The sequence below is a fragment of the Chenopodium quinoa genome, unplaced genomic scaffold, assembly GCF_001683475.1.
Source record: "Chenopodium quinoa cultivar QQ74 unplaced genomic scaffold, ASM168347v1, whole genome shotgun sequence".
Lineage (NCBI taxonomy): Eukaryota > Viridiplantae > Streptophyta > Magnoliopsida > Caryophyllales > Amaranthaceae > Chenopodium > Chenopodium quinoa.
In genome coordinates, this window is record NW_018742204.1 from 23,445,611 (window position 1) to 23,469,547 (window position 23,937).

Genomic DNA, 23,937 nt, shown 5'->3' on the forward strand with positions numbered 1-23,937 from the left:
TGGAGTATTGTTTGTTCATTGGCAAAGAATGGCAAAGGTTATCAATGGTTCAATTTCAATTAGATATTCAGATGAATTAAACGGAAATCGTCCTTGTATCAACAACAAATTAATATACCGTATTTTTAAAAAGATGTAAATTCTTGCAATATGCGTAAGATATCGTACAATATTTGATATATTGTATTTACAAATTGATCTTTCGTTTTGATCAAGCATAGCTTGGTCACAATCCAAACTTAAGTTTGTGAGATCAAATTCCACTAGAAGCACTTTGGGGTAGGTATTCCCTTACCTTTCTTCCCTCATCTAGAGTACCTAGCCCTCTAACTCGGGCGGAGAGGACCAATGAAAGGTTCCGACATGGTAGGACAACCAAAAAAAAAATGATATATGTTGAGAAACATGATTGAATTGAACTTCACATGTGGTAATTAAAGTCAATGAAGACTTTACTAAGTACAATAATTTGTATAAAGTACAATAATGTATATTATTGTATTCAATTATTTTGGCTATATAAATGAAAGTTCACGTATTGTGAACTTAAGTTGAAAAACAAGAAAAGAGTTTTCCTACCATTCTACTACTTACTTCCTATCTTCATCCCTTCACTGATAAATATCTTACCATCAGTAAAATATTTTTAACACGTTATCAGCATCAGTTTTCAGCCAGGTATATTTATACCTACTTCTAAAAATTTATAACAAATAATACTATCTACTTCTAAATATTTCGAGGAGTATGCTCTATAGTTGCCCATATTTGGGATCATCTATACCAGAAACTCAAACATTTACTGTATTATATATACCTCAAAAATAACGGTGAAAGTAGTAGTTGCTTTGCATGCATATTATTATTAACTAGATTAACAAAAAGATGCAGCCTTTTTATACTTATTATTTTTCTTACTTTTACATACTTTTTGTGTTTCTTTCCGTTTTCGAACCCATGATCTTTTATAGATATTAGGGCTCTCGGACCACTATGGCTTGCATTCCCAGTGTGATAACCTTTTACAATTATAAATATATATATTTAGACCATAATTTTTGTCAATATATTAGATTGTTATATGATATTTTTACAGTTGTACAGAACAGTCTCGGATAAACCTACCTCTATAAAAGACGGATTTTCCCCCAATTTCACCACAAATCCTTTATCTCTTCCCACTTTTTATCTAAAAATCACCTAAATTTTTTTTTTCACCCCCTTCTTCTCCGATATGTTCCCCGACGACGACAACCAAAACACCCACAACTTCACTTTTGAGGAAGATTAATGAAGATAAAACAATATTTCCTTCTAATTACGGCGCTTGTAATTTTATTAGTAGCAATATTAATTTTTGTCATTATGTATAAGTAAAACTCACTTATTTTGTCGTTTTAGTATATTAAAAGCTTGTTTTTGTTTTATTATGTATGTTTGTTGTTATTAATCATCATTGTATAATATTACCGTTATCATTATAATTATTGTTACTACTGTCATTGTTGTCGTTTTGCTGTTTTTTTTTTGCAACTAACATGATTAATTTTTGTCTAATCATATAATTACTCACAATAATAAACCAAGGGGGAGAAAAGACTATATTACTTATGGTTTATTATTATTAAATTTAATTTTCACGTGTCTTATTAACTTAAATATAAATATGGAAGAACTAAACATGTGAGTTGTACATATAATTTGTTATTATAATCTAATTATCACGAAATTTGTTGTAGCTAAAATGGGAGACCTTATGAAAAGACAGTTCAGCATCTTTGATTTATCTGGAAAGAAATTTCTGGAATGGAAAGTGGACGCAATGATGAATTTGAAAGCTCAAGGCTTGGAGCACACTGTTAAAGAAAATAAAAGTCCCCCTGGTCAAACAACTGATACTACCACTTCTGCAATGACGGTTGAAAAACCCATTACAGAACAAGAAAAGGCAAAAGCCTTAGTGTTACTAAGGCATCATTTACATGAAGGCCTTAAAACTGAGTACATGATGGTTGAAGATCCCAAAGAATTATGGGACTGCCTTACTGAAAGATTTGGACACCACAAAAGGGTGCTCCTTCCTAAGGCATTATTTGACTGGACAAATTTACGGTTCCAGGATTTCAAATCTGTAATAGATTACAATTCAACCATACATGAGATAGTATCTATATTGAGATACTGTGATCATCCAGTCACCGATGAACAAATGATTGAAAAAACACTCACTACCTTTCATGCAAGCAACATACTGTTGCAAGAACAATATCGTGAAAGAGGTTTTAAGAAGTTTAATGAATTAATGAGTGTATTGCTTGTTGCGGAACAAAATAGCGATCTTTTGTTGAAAAATCATAATCTCAGACCAACTGGGTCTTTGGCCACTCATCATGAGGCAAATGCAACAAATTCCAATCCACCCGAGTCAAATGCTACAAGAAGAGGTGGACGTGGAAATTACAATGGCCGTGGAAGAGGCCGTGGGAATTATCGCGGACGCGGCCGTGGTCGTGGTAGAAATAATTTTCAAAGAAACAGTAATTTCAAAAATTTTGAAAAACAGAAGGGACAGTTATCTGGAAGCCACAAACAAACTCCTTCGAAAGGAAAAGACACATGTTACAGATGTGGCATGATAGGACATTGGGGACGTACTTGTCGAACGGCCAAACATTTGGTAGACCTCTTTACCAGGCTTCTGTAAAAGGCAAAGAGAAAAATGCAGAAGCAAATTATGTTAATGAGGAAAATGCTCCTTGTCCCAGCCTTGATGTGTCTGATTATTTCATGGATAATGTTGAAATTGGAAATGATTTCATTCTTGTAGAAAACAACAATACTTAGGTTTCTCATCTACTAATGTAACATATGCTATGTTTTAATGTATTTTCTTAGTTCCCTGTATTTTAATATCATCAATAAAAGTTTGTATGATATTATTCTAAACTAATCTCAAATTTATTTTATGAAGATATGGATCTACCTGAAGTTAGTTCCGAACATCAATGCCTTTTGGACAGTGGAACAACGCACACTATCTTAAAAGATAGAAATTATTTTTCACAACTAAAGTTGTTTCAAGCAAATGTAAACACCATTTCCGGGTCAGCTAAATTAATTGAAGGATCTGGAAAGGCTTGTATAATGCTTCCAAATGGAACAAAATTAATAATCAATAATGCTTTATATTCGAGTAAATCTCGAAGAAATCTCATAAGCTTTAAAGATGTACGCCAAAATGGCTATCATCTAGAAACAATGACAACAGATCAAAAAGAGTATATATGCCTCACGGCAGAAAAACATGGCAAGAAACATATATATGAGAAATTGCCAGCATACTCTTCAGGGTTATATCGTATAAACATACGACCCGTGGAAATCAATATGGTATCTAACCAGAAGTTAGATGACAAACATTTGACTATTTTATGGCATGATCGTTTGGGACATCCAGCAACTGGGATGATGCAAAGAATAATAGCACATTCAGTTGGACATTCAATAAGAAATGTCAAAATTCCCCGATCAGATGAATTAACATGCTCTGCATGCTCACTTGGCAAATTAATAATAAGGCCATCTATGAACAAAATTGCTACTGAATCTCCAAAATTCTTGGAAAGAATTCAGGGAGACATATGTGGGCCAATTAATCCAGCATGTGGACCATTTCGATATTTCATGGTTTTAATTGATGCCTCTACACGATGGTCACATGTTAGTCTACTTTCAAGTAGAAATGTTGCCTTTGCAAAATTACTTGCCCAAATCATCAAATTAAGAGCACAATTCCCGGATCATACAATAAAGAAAATAAGACTTGACAATGCTGGGGAATTTACATCCCAAACATTTAATGATTATTGTATGTCAATTGGAATTGATGTTGAACATCCAGTAGCTCATGTCCATACACAAAATGGTCTAGCTGAATCACTAATTAAGAGATTACAATTGATTGCAAGACCATTATTAATGAGGTCAAGATTGCCATCATCTGCTTGGGGACATGCTATAATACATGCAGCAGCGCTAATTAGATTGAGACCTACAACTTATCATAAATTCTCACCACTACAACTTGTTTGTGGTCGAGAACCAAGTATCTCACATCTAAAAATCTTTGGTTGTGCTGTATATGTTCCCATTGCTCCACCCCAACAAACAAAAATGGGTCCACAAAGAAGGCTGGGAATTTATGTCGGGTTTGAATCCCCCTCTATAATTAAATATCTTGAACCATTGACTGGTGACTTATTTACGGCTAGATTTGCGGACTGTCACTTTAATGAAACAGTATTCCCAGCCTTAGGGGGAGAGAAAGTGGACCCACGTAAGAAAGAAATTGAACTCATTTGGAATGCAACACAAATGTTGATGTTAGACCCACGAACAAATATGTGTGAACAAGAAGTTAAGAAAATTGTTCATTTACAAAGTGTTGCAAATCAATTGCCTGATGCATTTGTAGACACAAAGAAGGTGACAAAATCACATATACCAGCAGAAAATGCCCCTGCACGTATTGAAATCCCAACTGGTAATAAGGCCATAGAAAATGAATCTCAGGCACGCAGAAAGCGTGGAAGACCACTTGGTTCAAAAGATTCTAAGCCAAGAAAATTGAAAAGATTGGATGGAATAGAAAATGAGACTAATGATGTTCCCCCGTCAGAAGGTCAAGAAAAACCAAATGTGGATGAAAGTAAAGAAAATGATGATAATCCAAAAGGGGACGAACAAGAAGACAACCCTACGGGGAATGAACAAGATGTTCAAAACATTGATAACAATGAAATTTCAATGAATTACGTCTCTACAAAGACTCAGTGGAATAGGAAAGATGTTATCGTTAATGAAACATTTGCAAATTCCATCGCAATCGACATCGTGTCTGATGAAAATGATGTTGAACCAAGAACTGTAGAAGAATGTCGACGTAGGAGTGATTGGCCAAAGTGGAAGGAGGCAATGCTGGCTGAGTTAAAGTCACTTGAAAAACGAGAAGTTTTTGGGAAAATAACCCTTACACCAGCAGGTGTAAAACCCGTTGGATACAAATGGGTATTTGTGAGAAAACGTAATGAGAAAAATGAAATAGTTAGATACAAAGCAAGACTTGTAGCCCAAGGATTTTCTCAAATTCCAGGGATTGATTATGAAGAAACATATTCTCCAGTGGTTGATGCAACTACATTAAGATTTCTGGTAAGTTTGACAGTCACAAAAGGACTGCAAATGCGATAAATGGATGTAGTGACTGCGTATTTGTATGGGTCACTCGATACGGACATTTACATGAAAGTCCCCGAAGGACTAAAATTACCAGAAAACCACAAGCCTAGACAACTGCTTTCCATAAAACTAAAAAGGTCACTTTATGGATTGAAACAATCTGGAAGGATGTGGTACAACCGTCTGAGTGAATACCTTATGAGAGAAGGATTCAAAAACAACCAAGTTAGTCCCTGTGTTTTCATAAAGCGATCACAATCAGGATTCGCTATCATTGCAGTTTATGTTGATGATTTAAATATCATCGGAACCCCAAATGAACTCGAGAAAACTGCAAAATACTTGATGAAAGAATTTGAGATGAAAGACCTTGGGAAAACTAAATTTTGCCTTGGACTACAAATTGAGCACTTGAGTCATGGCATTTTTGTCCATCAATCAAACTATACAGAAAGAGTTTTGAAACGTTTCTTCATGGACAAAGCAACCCCAACCAACTTCCCAATGGTTGTTCGTTCTTTGAATATGAAAAATGATCCATTTAGACCCCGAGAAGAAAATGAAGAGATTTTGGGTCCAGAAGTACCATACTTAAGTGCAATTGGAGCCTTAATGTACTTAGCTAACAATACTAGACCCGACATAGCTTTCTCTGTGAATTTGTTAGCCAGGCACAGCAATGCACCAACATATAGGCATTGGAAGGGAGTTAGACACTTACTCCGGTACCTACGAGGGACACAAGACCTTGGTTTATATTACCAACCAAAACAAGATGCTGCTCTCATTGGGTATGCAGACGCTGGATACTTATCAGATCCTCAAAATGCCAAGTCACAAAATGGATATGTGTTCACTTATGGCGACACTGCAATATCATGGAAATCAACAAAGCAGACATTGACCGCGACATCATCAAATCATGCAGAGTTGATAGCCCTCTATGAAGCAGGACGGGAATGTGTGTGGCTGAGGTCGATGACCAGTAATATCCAAAAGGAGTGTGGAATGAACACAATAACAGAAGACCCAACCATTATCTTTGAAGACAATACAACATGTATCGCTCAAGTAACTGAAGGATATATTAAGGGAGATAAAACGAAACATATTGCCCCAAAACTGTTCTTCACACATGATCTGCAAAAGGACAAGGAAATAAATATCCAGCAAATTCAGTCTTGTGAAAATCTTGCCGACCTTTTCACCAAATCACTTCCTTCGAAGAAATTTGAACAGTTAGTTCACAAAATCGGAATGCGACATCTTCGTGAACTATGCTGAGATCAGGGGGAGTATTATATGTACTGCACTCTTTTTCCCTTCGATTAGGTTTTTATCCCACCGGGTTTTTCCTGACAAGGTTTTTAACGAGGCAGTATACCAAAGCATATAATACTATATCGTTGTACTCTTTTTCCCTAGCTATGGTATTTACCCCATAAGGGTTTTACCTAGCAAGGTTTTTAATGAGGCAACTTGTACCCCATTCCATGTGAACGTTCAAAGGGGGAGTGTTGAGAAACATGATTGAATTGAACTTCACATGTGGTAATTAAAGTCAATGAAGACTTTACTAAGTACAATAATTTGTATAAAGTACAAATAGAGGTGTCCACCGTGCGAGTCGTGCGAGCTGGGTTAGGGTTAGGTGGGTCGCGGGTTGGGGTTTCATGACACACGGCACGACACACGTAGGGTAGGGTGGGCCGGGTCGTGGGTTGGGTCGGAGAAGTTGGACACACCAGGGTTAGGTTCGTGGGTTAGACGAGTCGTGGGTGGGTCGAGCTGGGTTTGTGGGTTAGACGGATCGTGGGTGGGTCGAGCTGGGTTTGTGGGTTAGACGGGTCATGGGTGGGTCGAGCTAGGTTCGTGGGTTAGACGGGTCAAGGTGGGTTAGTGAGTTAGGGTGGGTCGAAGGATGGGTTAGTGGGTTAGGGTCGGGTGGGTTTGTGGGTTAGGTGGGTTAGGGTCGGGTGGGTTAGTGGGTTAGGGTCGGGTGGGTTTGTGGGTTAGGTGGGTTAGGGTCGGGTGGGTTTGTGGGTTAGGGTCGGGTGGGTTCGTGGGTTAGGGTCGGGTGGGTTGTGTGGTGTTTTAATTTTTACAAAATTAACAATTTGATGGCTTGCTCTTAATTAAGATGCCTACGTATCCTTATATTATAAAATAAGGAATCAAAGCCAGCGTAGTTCTTATATTGTACTTCTTTTGAAATTTGGGGGGGGCTTGGACCTATCTTTAGAAAACTAAAATTTAATTTTGCAATTAAATTGTAATTTTCGAAAAATAAGTTGCCTACGTATCCCGAAAGAATCAAAGCCCACGTAGTTCTTAGCGTACCTGATTTAGACTTTTCTAGCCACCCATGTTTGTTGCATCATCATCCCCGGAAGCTGCATCATCCGTTGACGACTCCAATATCATCACAGGATCATCTTCATCGTCTTCGTCTTCCTTTAAACCTTGAGTTCTTCTTTCAGCTTGATCCCAATCTTTCTTACAAACACAAATTTGAATGCTTTCCGGAGTTAAGCGAGATCTTTTTTCATCTAACACTCTTCTACCTGCACTAAAAGCAGACTCGGAAGCAACAGATGAAGCGGGAACTGCAAGTATATCTTTTGCAATTCTCGCCAATATAGGAAAACTTTTTTTATGTTCTTGCCACCATTTTATAATTTGAAAGTTGTTGTTGGTCTCATGTTGATATGACAAATAATCATTAATAGCAAGTGTTGAAGAAGATGATGATGAGAATGATGTAGATGCTTTGTGTTTTTTTTTCATAACTTTATCAAGAAAACCAAATCTAGAATCGGAAGTGCTAGTAGTAGTTGGTGTTGCCAAATCAAAACCATAAATAGATGCATAATGATCATAAAGGTCTCCCAAAACAGATTTGCATTTGTTAATATATTCACTAACATCATAATCGATACTTAAACTTGTATAATAAAATTCTAAAAGATTTTCCAAACCTTCAGCTTTGACACCGGGGTCAAGAATAGCAGCAATTCCATAAATGATTGGAAATTCACTAAAATAAGTATGCCACTTACGTTTCATGCTATCAAGAACGGGACGAAGTCCATCAATCTTCATATGCTCTTCGATGGTGTGAACAACTTTAACACACTCAATTATGACTAAATGAACGTTAGGCTCATAAATATAAGAGAAAATATGAGTTGCACTATCAAAAGCATTTAAAAAATCACGAACAAAAGAAGCATTAGTCCAATGACTTTCGGTTATTAACTCAGTAGGATCAACACGAGTCTCATTGTAAAGTTGGGTCAAAATATCACGATACTTTATAGCATCACTCAACAACTTGAAAGTAGAATTCCAACGGGTAGGGGTATCAATAGACCATTGTCTTTTCTTAAGACCTCTCTCTTTACACATAGCTATGTACTTTCTTCTAACTGACTGAGTAATCCTAATCCATTTTATAACTGTTCTAATTGGGTTTAGCAATGGTTGCAACTCAGCGAGACCCTCTTGAACAGACAAATTCAAAATATGAGCACAACATCTAACATGCAAGAGACTACCACCCAACAACAAATTCAACTCGGAGTCATTTTTCAAATAGTCAATACACTTTGTGTTTGCAGTTGCATTATCAAGAGACAAAGAAAAAACTTTATTATTCAAGTGAAATTCTTTTAAACAATCCAAAATACGAACTTTGATGTTAAAACCGGTATGCCTTTCTTCCATAGCTTGAAAACATAGTATACGTTTTTGAATAAACCAATCATCATCCACCCAATGAGCAGTAATGCAAAGAAAAGGTTCGCCAAAACTAGAAGTCCATGTATCACTTGTAAAACTAACACGACCATCAAAAGTACGAAATAATTCAATCAAACCACTCCTATACTTATAATAAGAAGTTTGTGTATAACGTCTTAGGGTATTTCGGGGGACACGAGTAAATGCAGGTTGTAATGCAACTTTATTAAAATGCTCAACGTTTGCATTTTCACCGTAACTAAAAGGGTATTCATTAGCAATAACTAAAGTACTCATTTCATCAATCATTCTATCTTTATTATAAATGAAAGGTGTACCTCCGCCGGGTTGGTTCATGTATCCACCCAATTGTGTTTGGACGCCACCCCCCGAAGGACGGGGGCCATTTTCGAACAAGTCGTGTTTATTTTGCAAATGCCGACTTAAGGTTCCGGTTCCATCTCCCGTTTTCCAATTATATGACTTGACATTTGCACCTAGCGCCTTGCAAACTAGGCATGTACACGTGAACCTCTTTGGTTGACCAGGTTGCCATCCCGGGGGTGTGACCTCAACTCGTTCAAAATGTTTCCACACCCAAGAAAAATGTGCTCGACCTCTACTTTCACCGCCACCACCTTTCATAAATCAAATTATTATTAATTTTTAAATGCTATTTATGAAAATAAGCTTTTAAATTTTAAATATTTTAATTATACTTATTTAAACGCATTTTTCATGGTAATTAACTAATTGTAAATCATAGAAAATTGGAAACTAAACTAACTTTATAATCATTAATAATAGTTTTTTTAAATATTCATAACAATAAAAATTTAATTAGAAATTACCTTGAGATGAAGGTTGAGATGTTGGTTGCGATGGAGGTGGCATAGTTGAACTTGATGATTGGTGGGACTCGTGGGAGAAATGTTGTGGTGGAGACGTTTGAATATTTTGCCTATCTCCTAAACCATAATCTCCATATTCATTGACAAATTGGTTTAAATTTTCCGTATTAATTTCATACGAAAAATTTGCACCACCACTCCTTTGGCTACCACTTCGACCACCACTTTGACTCCTTCCCATTCCTCCTCTTGAGCTCATTTTTTTTTTTGTATGATTACTAATTATAATATGGAGAAGAAATTTTTTTTTTTTTAGAATCTTAAGAATACTAATAATAATATTAAGGAGATTTTTTTTAACAAAAATATAACTCTATATAACACTTGAGAATTTGAGAACAATAAGAATTTTTAAGTAAGAGAGAAAGAAAGCTTGAATTTGTGTGGAAATTTGAGTGAAATGGAATTGGTATTTATAGGAAAAATAGAATGGATGATCATACACTTAAAAAACTAGCCGTTAGATACAAAAAACTAGCCGTTAGATACAAAAAACTAGCCGTTTTTTTAAAAATGGATGTTAGGCCGTGCGGGCCGTGCGGGTCGTGCGAATTGTGCGGGCTGTGCGGGCCGTGCGGGTTGTGCGGGCCGTGCGGGTTGGGTGGGTCATGCGTGCGGGTTAGGTGGGTTGGCTCGTGCGGGTTGGGTGGGTCATTCGTGCGGGTGGGCCGTGCGGGCTGGGTTGTGCCAGGTGGGTCGGGTTAGGTGGGTTCACGGGCTAGGTGTGTCGAATTAAATGAGTCAAAACGGGTTGTGCGATTTGGGTCGAATCAAACGGGTTAAACTGAGCTGGGTTGAAATGGGTTGTGTCGAAAATTTTGGACCCACGACACAACCCGGATTAAATCCGAGCTGTGCCGGATTGAAACCGGGTCGGACCCACGTGACCCACCAGCCGTGCGAGTTAGGGTGGGCTGGGTCCAACCCGGCCCACTGGCCACCTCTAAGTACAATAATGTATATTATTGTATTCAATTATTTTGGCTATATAAATGAAAGTTCACGTATTGTGAACTTAAGTTGAAAAACAAGAAAAGAGTTTTCCTACCATTCTACTACTTACTTCCTATCTTCATCCCTTCACTGATAAATATCTTACCATCAGTAAAATATTTTTAACAATATATATATAATTCAATTTCTTTCGTAGATATATGCATGTTTTTAATAAATTGAATAAAAAAATAAACATGATTGGCATCCTTCAGATAATGGCTTAATTGTAATTATAACATATGAAGTCAGCAATAAGCCAATAAATCAACAAAATGAACTATATTTGAGTCTTCCGTAATGGCAACTCTTAGTCTAGATAAAGGTTTTGGTAATAATTTTGTTGTTGTTCAAGCTTCATGGTATTTTACTATTTGGTATGTTGCAAGGCTTTCTAGCCTTTTCATTAACTTCGGGTTTCCTCTACTGGTAAGTGATATACGCCATATGTGGGTTGATTAGGGGGTATCAGCTCCGCCACAGAACACAAGGTTTTATTTAGTGTGCGTTTTTAGCTAGGTGTATTTGGTTGGTTCTAGTTTCTTTCTTTAGTTCTCTTAGGTTGTAATTTGTTATTTATTTATAAAGTTCTCTTTGTCAAAAAAAAAATAAAAAAAAAATAAAAAAAAAATAAAAAATAAAATCGAGATTAAAAGAGAGTTCCAGCTTTACCATATCTATACCTGACTTAAACTACCACTATAAGGTAGGATAGAATTAAGCTCAATATAGGTGAGTGTCAATTCCATTGTTCATAAATCATAATAAAACATTAAGGGGACAACTACGGACGGATGAATAATTTAAACATGCAATTCTGCAAGTACTCGCCTTCCCCATCACCTATTTCAACTATAGAACTACATATGTACATTATATATACAATTGGCAGGAGCCTATATCAAACATGATCATTTTAGCAAAACTGTACATTGTGCAAAGATTAAAACCATGGATGCCAAGTTGGGTCCATCATGCACAAATTTCGAGGGCTCAATGCAGCTTCAACGAGCTCTGCCACACCCCTTTGAACCGACTGCGGGGGGTCCATGGCATTCTCATCCTGCAATCCAGCACAAAAGAACACTTTAGTAACTTAACCAAAGGAATGAGGGATTTCCCAACAAGCATAAGGAATTAAGGAGATACACATCATGGAGACTCCAGGTCAAGAGATTCAGCCATGAACACCAGTACAGTAAGGGAAGTTGTAGGGAGAACAAGCTTACATCCAAGAATCTACTAGTATAAAAGAAAAGGGAATACATTCTATCTTCGTATCTTAATATACTCAATCTGAAAGCTTTTGCATATGCAATGAGCTATTTAGCCTCTTTTTTCTTTCTACATGGGAACACACTAGCATACCCTATGGGATGGATGGAGCATATATATGCAAAACATATGTCTGAAAGTATGGCATGGTACACACCTACTCTCCTAGGAATGTTACCTAGCTTCAAACTCATCATATCAACAAAGATTAAACGCTCATGCAAATAATCTATCATTCAACTATATGTCTATATTGGTCCAGTATCTTCTTGTATATGTTGAAAAATTTTCTAAAAAAGGGATGAAATCCTGTCCCATTACCTCGTCAGTCAAACTCTGGGGAGCTATTACATTGATACGACCAATAACATGCTCGACATTTGTTGTCACCTTGTGCTTGAAATCTGCTGGACTTAGACCACCACCAGGAACGGGAGCCGAAGGCATTCCAAGTGGTCTTCTCCAAGACCATGACAGCAGCTCATCACGGAAAAACATAGCCAAGTGATGCCACATATGCTGGTTTTGCTGCATATTACACATAATTTTGAGTAAAGGCATCAAATCTACCATAGCATAATAGTTGCACACAATATCTCCTATGTAATCCTGCTAATTTCTAAACTTCAAAGATGGAGCTATTTTGAACATTAGCTATACTATTGAATGTTGCGGTATTTATCTACTCAATTAATGAACTGACTCCCATAACTAAATATAAGTAAACATGTCATCAATATGTTAAGAAATAGCTGGACCCTTAGCCTTTTATATCAATTGAAGTGTGCGTCAATATATATATATATATATCAATTGAAGTGCAAGGGATAATGCCTTTAATGAACGCATAAAAAGCCACTATCTTTCCTCTAGAGATAAGGTCCTAGGTAGGTTTTCTACCAATCTGGGTCAAATTTCCATTGCACATTTGGGAAGGATGTCTTACCTTTTGCTGAATGTTTTGGCACACTCATCCTGCTGAACCCCCCCCCCCCCTCCCACCCCCGAACGCCCAACCACAAACCCAGAATCATTTTTTTAAACACCCAAAAAGATTTATATGCCTTTGCATCAAAGTACATCACTTCAGTTCTTTAAAAAAAAAAAAAAGTACATCACTTCATTATTACAAGTAATAAACACAAACAAGATGGTGAAACAAATGTACAGCACATTCATAGTTCCCTGGTGATAATATAAACAGATGAAGGTAGATTTCTTACCTTTGGCGTTGTAACAGCTTGAGATGCAGCACACATAGCAGAGATGATGAGTCCCTCCACACCAAAATGAGAAAAGAAAGCCTGCATATTTCTAGTGAGACGGAATGGCACAGGCTCATTAAATTCAACCATCCCATTAGCATCATATGCTGGGTGGAAATCTGTCTGAAAAATCTTTCCCGTGTTCTTGGCAAATAGAATTTTATTAGGCGAACGCCCCCCAATTTGCAGCATGTATGAAATGAAACACGAGAGAGCCAACTGGGTTGCGAATTGTTTTTTAAAAGCCCACATATGGTTTCCATTTAGTAATGTCTTGTATATGAATTGTGACAATATGTTATCAGGCACACGACTCCTTGTTACTTCATTATAAGCATGGAGGCGGAGATCAACAATAGCTTCTGGTGATATTTGACCAGCCATAGCCGGGTTAAGCTGCTCCTTAAAAATGGTGATGGGAAGATCAGCTTCACGGTCATTTCTCGCACAATGGTTCTCATAAACCTCAAGTAATGTACTGTACATCAAATCATCTTCTACCATGCGAACCTGATCCAAAGTAATCAATACTAAAGTAAGGGTGGATGATGGAAGCAACAAACTTCAGGAACAAATCCCTAACAAGCCAATGCTATAAATTAAGGGGCCAGCCATTTGCAGCTTTCAAGAGAATGTATCTAAAGGATGTAATTACAAGCAACTTATTAGTACCTCTACTCCTATAAGATAAGAAAAAATAAACTGGTGAGGATAAATCACCTGGGACCAAACAGGTATTATGATTGGGGTATGGATGCAGATATGCCGCCTTCTAGACTCCTTGTGCTTATCGAACATGCGATTCATCACACGGAACAGTTGAAGCATGCGTTCATCACTCCTAGCATTTGGAGTAAGGGATGTTTGGACAATAAAATGACGCTGTGAACCATCTGATCCAATTAGCGTCAAGCGACGAAAACTACTACCATGCCTTCGTACAATTGGAATATCGGGGCCAACCCGATCTAATTTTACTGTATGATCAGGTGCAATTTCCTACGATTATGAAAAGGAATCAGTTGACATATTAAGAAAAAAAAAAAAAAACAGCAATTCACAAATTAAGGAAGAAAAAAAGCAATGGAGGAAACTATGACAAAAAAAAATTTACTGGCAAAGTGAATTTGATATAGAAAAAAGTTTATTCTTGGCTTGGTCATGCCGTGTATTTCTTATGAGTATTGTTCATACCTGATCAGTAAAATACTGCCCAGGAACCTCAACATCAACAACATGGAAATCACGTAAAACCCTGCTTTCCTCTTCAAGCTTCAGCACAGCAGGAAATCTGTCTTCAACGTTGCTTTGCAAAATATTTTTCCAGTGCTTCAATCTCTCAGTGAGTTCAGAAAGTGTTCCTGGGAAGGTAGTAGCGTTATCTGGATCAAGATCACGTTCAAAATCTTGCTTGTACTCTCGCACAAATTCTACATGCTTGTTCACAGCATCAGCTGAGAAGCAAGCCCTACAGACACCAGAAAGCTCCTTCCTAAGAGACTGAGGAACCTCTGCAGTAGTTGCAGTAGGATATTTATAACACCGATGAAGCAGAGCATTAACTACTGCTAGAAGTCTCTCCTCTGGCAAAGTGACAAACCTTGATCCAATCTCTGTGAGCAAAATCTGCCAAATGAATCGTATATGAAACAAAAACAAAATTAGAAACCTTGAAAAATTATATGTCAAACGCCAGGAGCACATTAAAAAGGACCTTGGAAGCAAGAAAAACACATCATTATACTAAACCATGATACAGGCAGGGACAGTGTAACACCCCAATCCTTGATTGGGGTAGAGCCGATTGTCACAAAATGTGCATCTAGGACCAACAACTGTGTTCATAAACCAACACAAGATCACCAAATTTTGTCCTCCCTCATACGCACCCTATGAACATCATTACTCATGAAATGAAAATATCTCATCCCTCTCTCTACTAATTTCACACTCATCCACACCATCTATATACATGACTTTTTTGTTCCAAACTTCATCACAGCACATAAATTAAGGCATGAAATATACAATGAAATGGTGTACAGCATTACATGAGATAATTTTATATCATAGATAGAGCCCGATAACATGAATTATGAGCAAAATATCACACAATGACATAAAGTTTATCTATGAGTGTCGATATATTAAATAAAGGAGATGAGTAATATATATCACTCTTTAAAAGTAATAATAGAGAATATTACAGTACGAATACTGAAAACAATGAAAAGTAATCAGAAAACAGTTGCAAGCTAACAACCTTAAATAGAGAGGTAAATTGAGTGCAGCACATGTTATATCAGATTAGTGATTAGTGTCTACAGAAACATAATAAAAGCATAAAATTATGCACCTCAAGCTCGCTGGCAAGATTAGTATGCTTGCTCCTGAGAGCCTCCATTATATCCTTTGCAGCATCAAAAGCACTGGCAGCAGAAGCCATCAAACTCATAGCACCACTACGCCTTAGTGCATTTTGACCACCATCATTGATATTTGATGAATTGTGCGGCAGATGTGATTCACTACCGGATACAGTGCCTCCTTCCCCAGCAGCAGATCTCTCTGACTCTTGACCGCTTATAATTCCACCATCATGAGAGTTGATACCACTACCAGATTGAGACACCTGATGAACCTGATTCTCTGATGATATAACACCGTGGTTTTGCATTCTTGTAGCCCCATCATTCAAACTAAGTGAATTAGGACCACCAGAAGAAGGGTTTTGCTGCATTCTGTTCTGAGCCATAGCCAATCTCCCAATTTCGGATTTATTAGCAGCATCACGGCGCTCAAGTAAATATGTGCGCAGCCAATAGTACAAAGCCTGAAATTTATAGAAAAATAGTTACACAACCATGGAGAACTTCTTGACCTTTCCATCTTTATTATTTATGTTTCTTTTATATCTAAAAGGGGCGCAGAAACTTGCCTGTGGATATACTGTGGCAATTTTCAGGAGGACAAGCTTGCAGTGGGGAGCTTCTGTTCGCTGCAATGAAAGCAGTAATTGAGGAATCCAGGAAAGCCATACCCAATGAGGTATTTGTTCCAGATATTTGTCAAATGCTCTTCCAGCAGGTTCATTAGGGGTATCAAAACTGAGAAGGTAAAGAACACGAGCTAGATAGCTTCTTGAGTTGGGAATACCAAATTTGATACCTTGAAGAAAACAACTAACAGCATACTCCAGCCAAATTTCATCATGTGTTTCTTTATATGCCTGAATAAAGAGCAGAAAATTGTACACAGTAAGAAACAATGTATAAAATATAGATATTAGAAGCCAAAAATAAATAGCATACCATGTCACAATAATTTCCCCAACTAATCCATCCTTTTGGCAGGTTTTTGAAAAGACTGATGGCATTAGAATACTCTCGATTAGCAGTTTCACAGTCATTTAGCTTTAATAAGAAGTCTCCTTTCAGACGAAAAATTTCTGCTTTGTGCTTGACTGGAAAATATTCAAGATTGGTGCTATTGATCAGATTCAATCCACTGGTTACTTCTCCCTTCATTTCAAGATAAGCTTTTGCTTGTTCTCTGATTTTAACAAAGGCCTCCTGTAGGCATACATTAAAAAAAAAAAAAAAAGCAAGTCGGTAAGATGACAGCATCACTCCTATCTAATATTGCGATGTACAGATCCATATCAAGGATAAACTTTAATACACAGGAATTATAAGAGTCACAATGCCTTTAAGATTATCTACATTGATGAGGAGTCATGGGGGCTCTCTCCTCCCATGATCCCCAAAAACCCAAATGAAAGACTACTTAAGAAGGTCATTAAATGAGTTTGGATATATTAGGCCAAGTATCATCCCTGGGCAATGCTTCCTGACTCAAAATCATGAGTCATGAGTTTAAATATATATAGGCCAAGTATCATCCCACCGCATTGCTTCAATGAGTGGAGTCGTGAGTTTTTTTACTAAATTTGAATACAGTGTCCAACATATTTTGTACAGTAAAGATCCTTCATTAGGTTTACCAGTAAATCAGTAATAGGCAAAATGATAACATGGCCAGAATATTTGAGCAAAATAAACTGGCAAAAAGAGAAAGCAAGAAAGGAGGGGGGGGGGGACTTCAAAGATAAGGTCACCATCAATAATAGTCGTAAAGCCATCAAAAGCAATTATGACTTCACATACCTGCACCTCCATAGTAGAGTGGCCGTACATTTTTTCAAGAATGGTGACACACACATCATAAAGCCCTTGTTTACGAGAAATATGAGCAAGCTTATTGACATTCCATGCTTTGTCACGATAGCCAAGGTGATGAAGTTGAGGATTGGTTGAACCAAAATCTTTAAAAGCATCTATGACAGCATTGTATATTTCATTTCTCCATTGCAACAAATCATACCAAACTGTCATGTTATCCCATTCATTTGGTGTCCTCAATCTCCAAGTCTCAAGAATATCTTTTAGATCTGCATAAATTCCCCCATGTCCACCACCAGAAGAGTTCCCAGCATGTTTGTTTCCATTTGCAATGTCTACAAGAATTCTAGCAGATTCCTGAACCTCAACTAGCTGCTGAAATTGCTGCAGAAGGGGTATCCTAGCATACACAGACATTTCCGGCAATTGCCACCACTGTTCTAAAGCAAGGTCAACACCTTTCCCAACAATATTTTCTGCATCTCCGACACCATTAACATTTTTGTCATGGAGTGCAAAGTAGGCCTGAATCACTCTGAGCTTCGGTGTTTCTTCTACTTGAGCATTAGGGATAACATGATCTTTCATATAAGCCCAATCAGGAACTTTCCATAGACTATCGAGTAAGATGTCATAATTTTCAATGGACTTCCCAAAATCTGCCAGGGCCTCCCATTGACTAAGTTGGCCAGCACAATAAAGCCATTGCTCCTCCCATAGGCACATCTCAGCCTTGGGAACAGTGTTATTATAGGTCCCTTGAGTTGCCTTGACCATGGCCTGATAAAACAGGCTTTGAGCACGCTGCCAGTAGCCATGTTGCACAAGTGAGAGCCCAGCTCTAGTTTCAGCTGTAACAGACCGCTTCTTCCACAACCCACACCTCATGTCCTCTTCGTTAAGCAGACGATATAGCTCAGCAAGACATTCAGAACACTTGGTATCATTCATGAACAACATGACATGACTTTCTAGCAGGGCCAATGCAATATGCCAAGCATTGTACGTCTTTCCAATATATTTAATAAGTTCACTAGGCATCCGAGGTTGTGGATGGCTAAGCTGAAGTCCTTCCAAGAGAGCTTGCACAACATTTGGTCTATGTGTTTGTTGTTTCTTAAGACAATCCTTTGATAAGAGAGCAATCATAGGCTTAGCCAGAGCAACCTGTTCGTCTTTGTTTAAGCTCACCCAGACTATAGGAAATACCAACACCCACAGATGATATGCAACATTTGCATCTGTGTGAGCAAGTTCTTTCAGTGGCACAAGAAGATCAGCCACCTGCAAGAGAAGATAGATTTGAATTAACTTCGCCCTAATAGCATAAATAACTACCATATTCTGGTTTAAGCAGTAGCAAACTCAGTTTCATAGACAGATTTTCTTGTAAATCTTGAGTAAAGGTACACAAAAAAAGACCAGCAGGGTGCACGCACAGATCCACATGGATTTTGCTCTTGTAAACTCACATTGCTACCTTTTCATTTCAGCAGCCCCCCCCCCCCCCCCCAACACTAATGATTCTGCTGATACTAGACAATAATACTACTGCTTCTGCTGCTAACTACTATTGTTATTAGTTTATTACTGTTACTTTGGCTATTGTTATACTTCCTGCGTTCCCCTAACATTGCAACAAGAGAGAAGGGGGGAGAGACACGGAACAAAAGATGAGAGATATAGTAAAAAATAAAAAATAAATAAAAAGATAGGGACCCATGTGAAGAGAGAGAGAGAGAGAGAGAAAGAGAGAGAGAGCATGTGCAAAAATGGTAATTTTGCAATATTTGTGAAACTTCCTAAAATTGTTATTGTTGCAATATTAGGGGAACAGAGGCAGTTATTGCTAATTTTACTTGGCCATTTGTATATAAAATGATACTGTAAAGTATTTGCCACTTTGAATTTTCCTCTATTGATTAATTTTCAAATTTATGGAAATAAAAAATGTAGAATCTGTCAGAGACCTATTTCCTAACAGTTTTTGACTAATTAGAATAATAGTATGCCTCTCAAGACCTCACTAGACCAAATAAGGTGGAAATCAAGCTTAGCTTTTGTCTTATATTTTCACAAAATATTAATAGACGTACCAAAGGAAAGGAAACAAGAGTAATTGTTTAGTATAGTATGCCAATCACATGAAGTACTGCTTGAGGCAGAAGAATCAGAATCAAAGAGACAAAAACACTAAGAAAACTGGAGAGAAAGAACAAGAAATGAAAAAAGGGACGTCAGATGGTAGGCCAGCACTTAAATTGTTCAGTGATCAGAGGGCTTTCCAGCCCAGGTAACAGGTAAGGCCTCAATCCTTCAGTGGAAGGTTAATAAGGTGGGAGAAGATATTGCAATGAAGAGGCAAAGCATGACTTGAGTGACTTCAGTGGTGCCAGAAAAAGGGGCTAAGGCTTCCCCCTATAGCCAGTTCAAGGCTTAAACGTCAAAAAAGACGAAGAGGTGAATGAATATAGGCCAATGAGTAACCTAGTAAAAATTAATAGCCACAGGCAGAGTGTCACAGAAACCCATCAGATAAGCATCTAGATTAATAGCCACAATAAAGTGTAAAAAAAACTAATTTGTAGGCATAGAGCTAAACAGGAGATAGCGAAACAATAACCGAAGTTCCAATATCAAGGATCCACCTGTAATTATATAAGCTAAACGATGTCGAGTTTGATAGAAAAATAAGCTTCCAGCAAACATACTACAGAGTTAGTAGGAGAGGGGGCAACCGACCTGTAGTCTGCTCATCTTATTCAGAAAATGAGCATGCTTGTTAACAAGACCTTCAAACGTCAGTGGAACAGGATCTGGAACTTCAGACACCTGGTGCTGCATTGCAGAACCTTCAGGACTATTATTTGAAGTAACAAGAGGCTGCAATCTCGCAGTGTTAGGAGCAAGTGTAATTGACTGATCCTCTACCAACAGGGCAAGAAGAAGATCAAGGCCTTGTTTAAGCCAAAAGACATCACTTAAAGCATCCCAGTCCTGAATTTGAATGATGTAATGCAACCTAGCAAATAATGTTTTTCCAAGAGATTCATGATACAGCAAAAAATACTTCTTTCTAGTTTCAGGATCCTTTGCCCTCAAACCAAGCATGTACTGCCTTTCTACTTTCTGAAATACTTCTTGCCGCAAGGGAAGAGGGTATCTGCAAAGGATGACATCATTAATAGATATATCGCAATTGCCAGGCTACCAGCTGAAAAACGAAAACTGATGGTGAATACTTACCTATTTGAATCGGCACAGATTCCATAGAGAAGCTCCAGGTACTTCTGGTCCCATTCTTCAAGTTGACTTGGGGAAAAATTCTGTTTGTCAACTTGGGAAATCTTCTGAAGAAAAGATACCGTATCTTTTGGGTTAAGAAAACTAGTCATCGTGCCAGACGCAGTTGGTTTACTGAAGTCATCCTCAATCAACCCTTTTATCACATCCAATATACAAAGTAGAACACTTGCATCAGTAACCTTCTCTGAGAGAACAGCATTGAGAATTTGTGTAATAGATCTTTTAAAATCTGGCACAAGCATGACTCGTTCACCAATAAGTTTCAAGACCAATTTTATATTAGAGATGACAGCTCCTACATCAGCACCATGACGAGATGAGGTCACTGAATCTGGATCCAGTCTTTGACCCTATATTGAAAAAACGTATCACCAAATGCTAATATATGGAGTATGGCCAAGTAATCAATAGTCAATAGGACATCAAAAGTACTGCAAAAATGAGTGAGAGATAAAAGATAGGTTCAGAGGGGAGGAGGTTATAGGATAAAATAGATACCTGTCTAGCTTGAGTACCTGCAAGTGATCCCAAATCACGTGCCAGGCGCTGAAGTATTCGGACCAACAAGGAAGGATCAACTAGGTTCTTTTGCACCTCCATCAAAGTCTTAATGACCAAAAGCACAAAGCTGATAGAACTGGCCACTGTATCATCTCCAGATGTCTGAGGAGCAGTGACAGCTGCAATTTGTTTCTCTATCAATTCTTGAACTTTCTGGTACAATATCTTCACTTCAGACGGAGTGCTGGTTGAATCCATGGGAAATGTGAGAAAAACAATCTTCAGCAACGAGCACAATGACCTCCCGGCATCTAACATCTTGTATTTAAAACATGGTTCAAGAATCTGCAGCAAATTGAAGTAATATATCAACAAAAAGAATAAAGTTACAAAGTGATAATTACAACGAACCAATAATAAAGAGAAAAAGGGTGTAACAACTATATTACTTGAGATATTTGGCTAATGTTGTTTTTTATGAATAATTGTGCCTGCTTTTCCAAAACTTTGTTCATAACATCCAAGCCCTGAGCAAGAGCAGTGGAAGGATCTTTTGATTGAGATGGCTGAATACTGCTGAGCAACTTCTCAAGATAATTAAATTTCACATTAGCATGTGGCCACACTTCCAAAGCTTGTGAGAGTAGATCTAGAGCCTGTTTGTACATTAAACTTGCTTCCCTGTCTTTGGGCTCTATCACCAGGGCCACCTGGTTCATAAAATAACAAGACAATGGTATGACAACTGAGGATAACATGTGAGAAGAATAAATCCCTAACTTTTGTGATCCAAAACATTGTATAATCATGAGATTCACGAATGTAGTGTATCACATAGGCAATAGAACTAGAGTAATAAACTAAATAGAAAATTCACAGTTATCCTTTAAGTAAGGTGCTTCTTGGAGAAGGTAGTTCAAGAAAGTTAACTAAGACACAAATACATATCCAATTATCCATTGCATTGATACTTTTCTCAAATATGATACCTTAACACCACATCACTAGATTCATGGTCAGAAAACACAGTCAAGAATCAATGTGAAAGCTCCAACCACATTTACATTAGGAAAAATATTCCACAACATACTTTACATATAATGCAGATTCCAAACAGAAAGAAAGGTGTATGAAGATCATCCCACCAAAAGGCACCAACAATGATAAATTTATAGGAGAAGATCAGACATGAAAATACCATATACTTCATATTATCTGCATTCAAGTTTCCTAGATCGCCCAAAAAAATGAAAAATATTGAATTCCATATTAAATTTGCTAATCCTAGCATCCGATTAAGAAAACAAAAAATCAATCCGTCCTAATTGGTCCTTCCTTATCAAAATGGGGAAATTGAATGACAATCCAAATATGAGCAAAAATATACTTACACTTCCATCTTTTTCTAATAGTTACTTTTGCCTCCGTTCAAATAGTTTCGTACAAGAATAACATATAAGTTTTTACTAAATCGTTATAAATTATAACCGATTGAAAGTGTAACCTATCAGCAATTATCGCTAATATTAGTATTATAAGAACCAATAAAAGTGTAAAAGCATGGGATAAAAGAGTAATCATGACAAATAAATTAGGACAGGAGAAGCAAGCACGATGAGGTAACCAAAGAAGTCAAATCATAGATAGAAAGTGACAAGAATTAGATAACGCATGGAATCATCAGTAAGGCCATGTCACAGAAGGTTTACCCTAATCAAAAAATTAATTATCATTTCTTCCATTGCAGCATTTGGTTTGAACTCCTCATCTGCCTGAGTAGCAGACCCCGGGGTTCCAATGTTAGGAATGGAAGCAGCACCTGGTGGAGATGTAACAGAAAAGGATTGGATTCCAGGTTCAATCTTTACACGCTTACTCGGATCCTCAGGAACTGCTGATCCCTCTGTGGAACGTTTGGAGTCGACACCAGCCATACCGGAACTTAAAACATCAGAATTTTGGGTTGAAGTATCAGTCCCAGCTACAGCCTTCATTTCACTTTGCCTTTGTCTCTCCCAATTCACAACTAACCCAGCCAATTCAATAGCAAGACGCCGATTCTCTGCAGTCGTTGTGTAAGGCAAACCTAGTCGACTAAGAGAATTTACCATTTGAGGTACAAACTGTGCTCTGCAGGCATAAAAAAGATCTGAATGACGGACAATGAGCTGGAAAATGTGAATCAAATTAGGAATTGAGTGGCCTTCTTCAACGAGGATTTTCTTAGTATATCGTATCCAAATTGGCATACGATTATCTCCAGGAGGTAATCTTCGTGGTAATGCTGGCATCAATATATCCAATGCTTGCTTCACCAACATCTTATGCTCTGGTTGGCAAGTTCTCAGAAGAGCAACAAACACCTGATTTAAAGCACAGGCAAAAAAATGGCATTTAAAGAGCTACAAAAAGATAGATAAATTGGGGTCTAGATTTTCAGCAAAGACCTACAGTACTCGAGTATCCACTACATAATAAATAATTACAATAAAAGATCCTACAAAGAAAACCCCCAATCATGCATGA

At 37.5% G+C, this 23,937-nt stretch overlaps 1 protein-coding gene across 1 annotated transcript in view; it reads right to left on the reverse strand.

Moving 5' to 3' along the window:
- Positions 1–11,532: 11,532 nt before the first annotated feature.
- The window catches only part of LOC110724807 (transformation/transcription domain-associated protein-like), a 30,006-nt gene continuing 17,601 nt past the window's right edge, over positions 11,533–23,937 (reverse strand). The window contains exons 22-35 of the mRNA XM_021904278.1: positions 23,121–23,774; positions 21,861–22,121; positions 21,409–21,756; positions 20,851–21,260; positions 20,347–20,767; positions 17,590–18,888; positions 16,735–16,995; positions 16,362–16,652; positions 15,780–16,256; positions 14,618–15,049; positions 14,144–14,422; positions 13,382–13,933; positions 12,480–12,686; positions 11,533–11,946 (exon numbers count right to left, since the gene is read on the reverse strand). Coding sequence (XP_021759970.1) covers positions 11,827–11,946; positions 12,480–12,686; positions 13,382–13,933; positions 14,144–14,422; positions 14,618–15,049; positions 15,780–16,256; positions 16,362–16,652; positions 16,735–16,995; positions 17,590–18,888; positions 20,347–20,767; positions 20,851–21,260; positions 21,409–21,756; positions 21,861–22,121; positions 23,121–23,774 — 6,012 coding nt within the window. The 3' untranslated portion in view covers positions 11,533–11,826. The remainder of the gene's footprint in view (positions 11,947–12,479; positions 12,687–13,381; positions 13,934–14,143; positions 14,423–14,617; positions 15,050–15,779; positions 16,257–16,361; positions 16,653–16,734; positions 16,996–17,589; positions 18,889–20,346; positions 20,768–20,850; positions 21,261–21,408; positions 21,757–21,860; positions 22,122–23,120; positions 23,775–23,937) is intronic.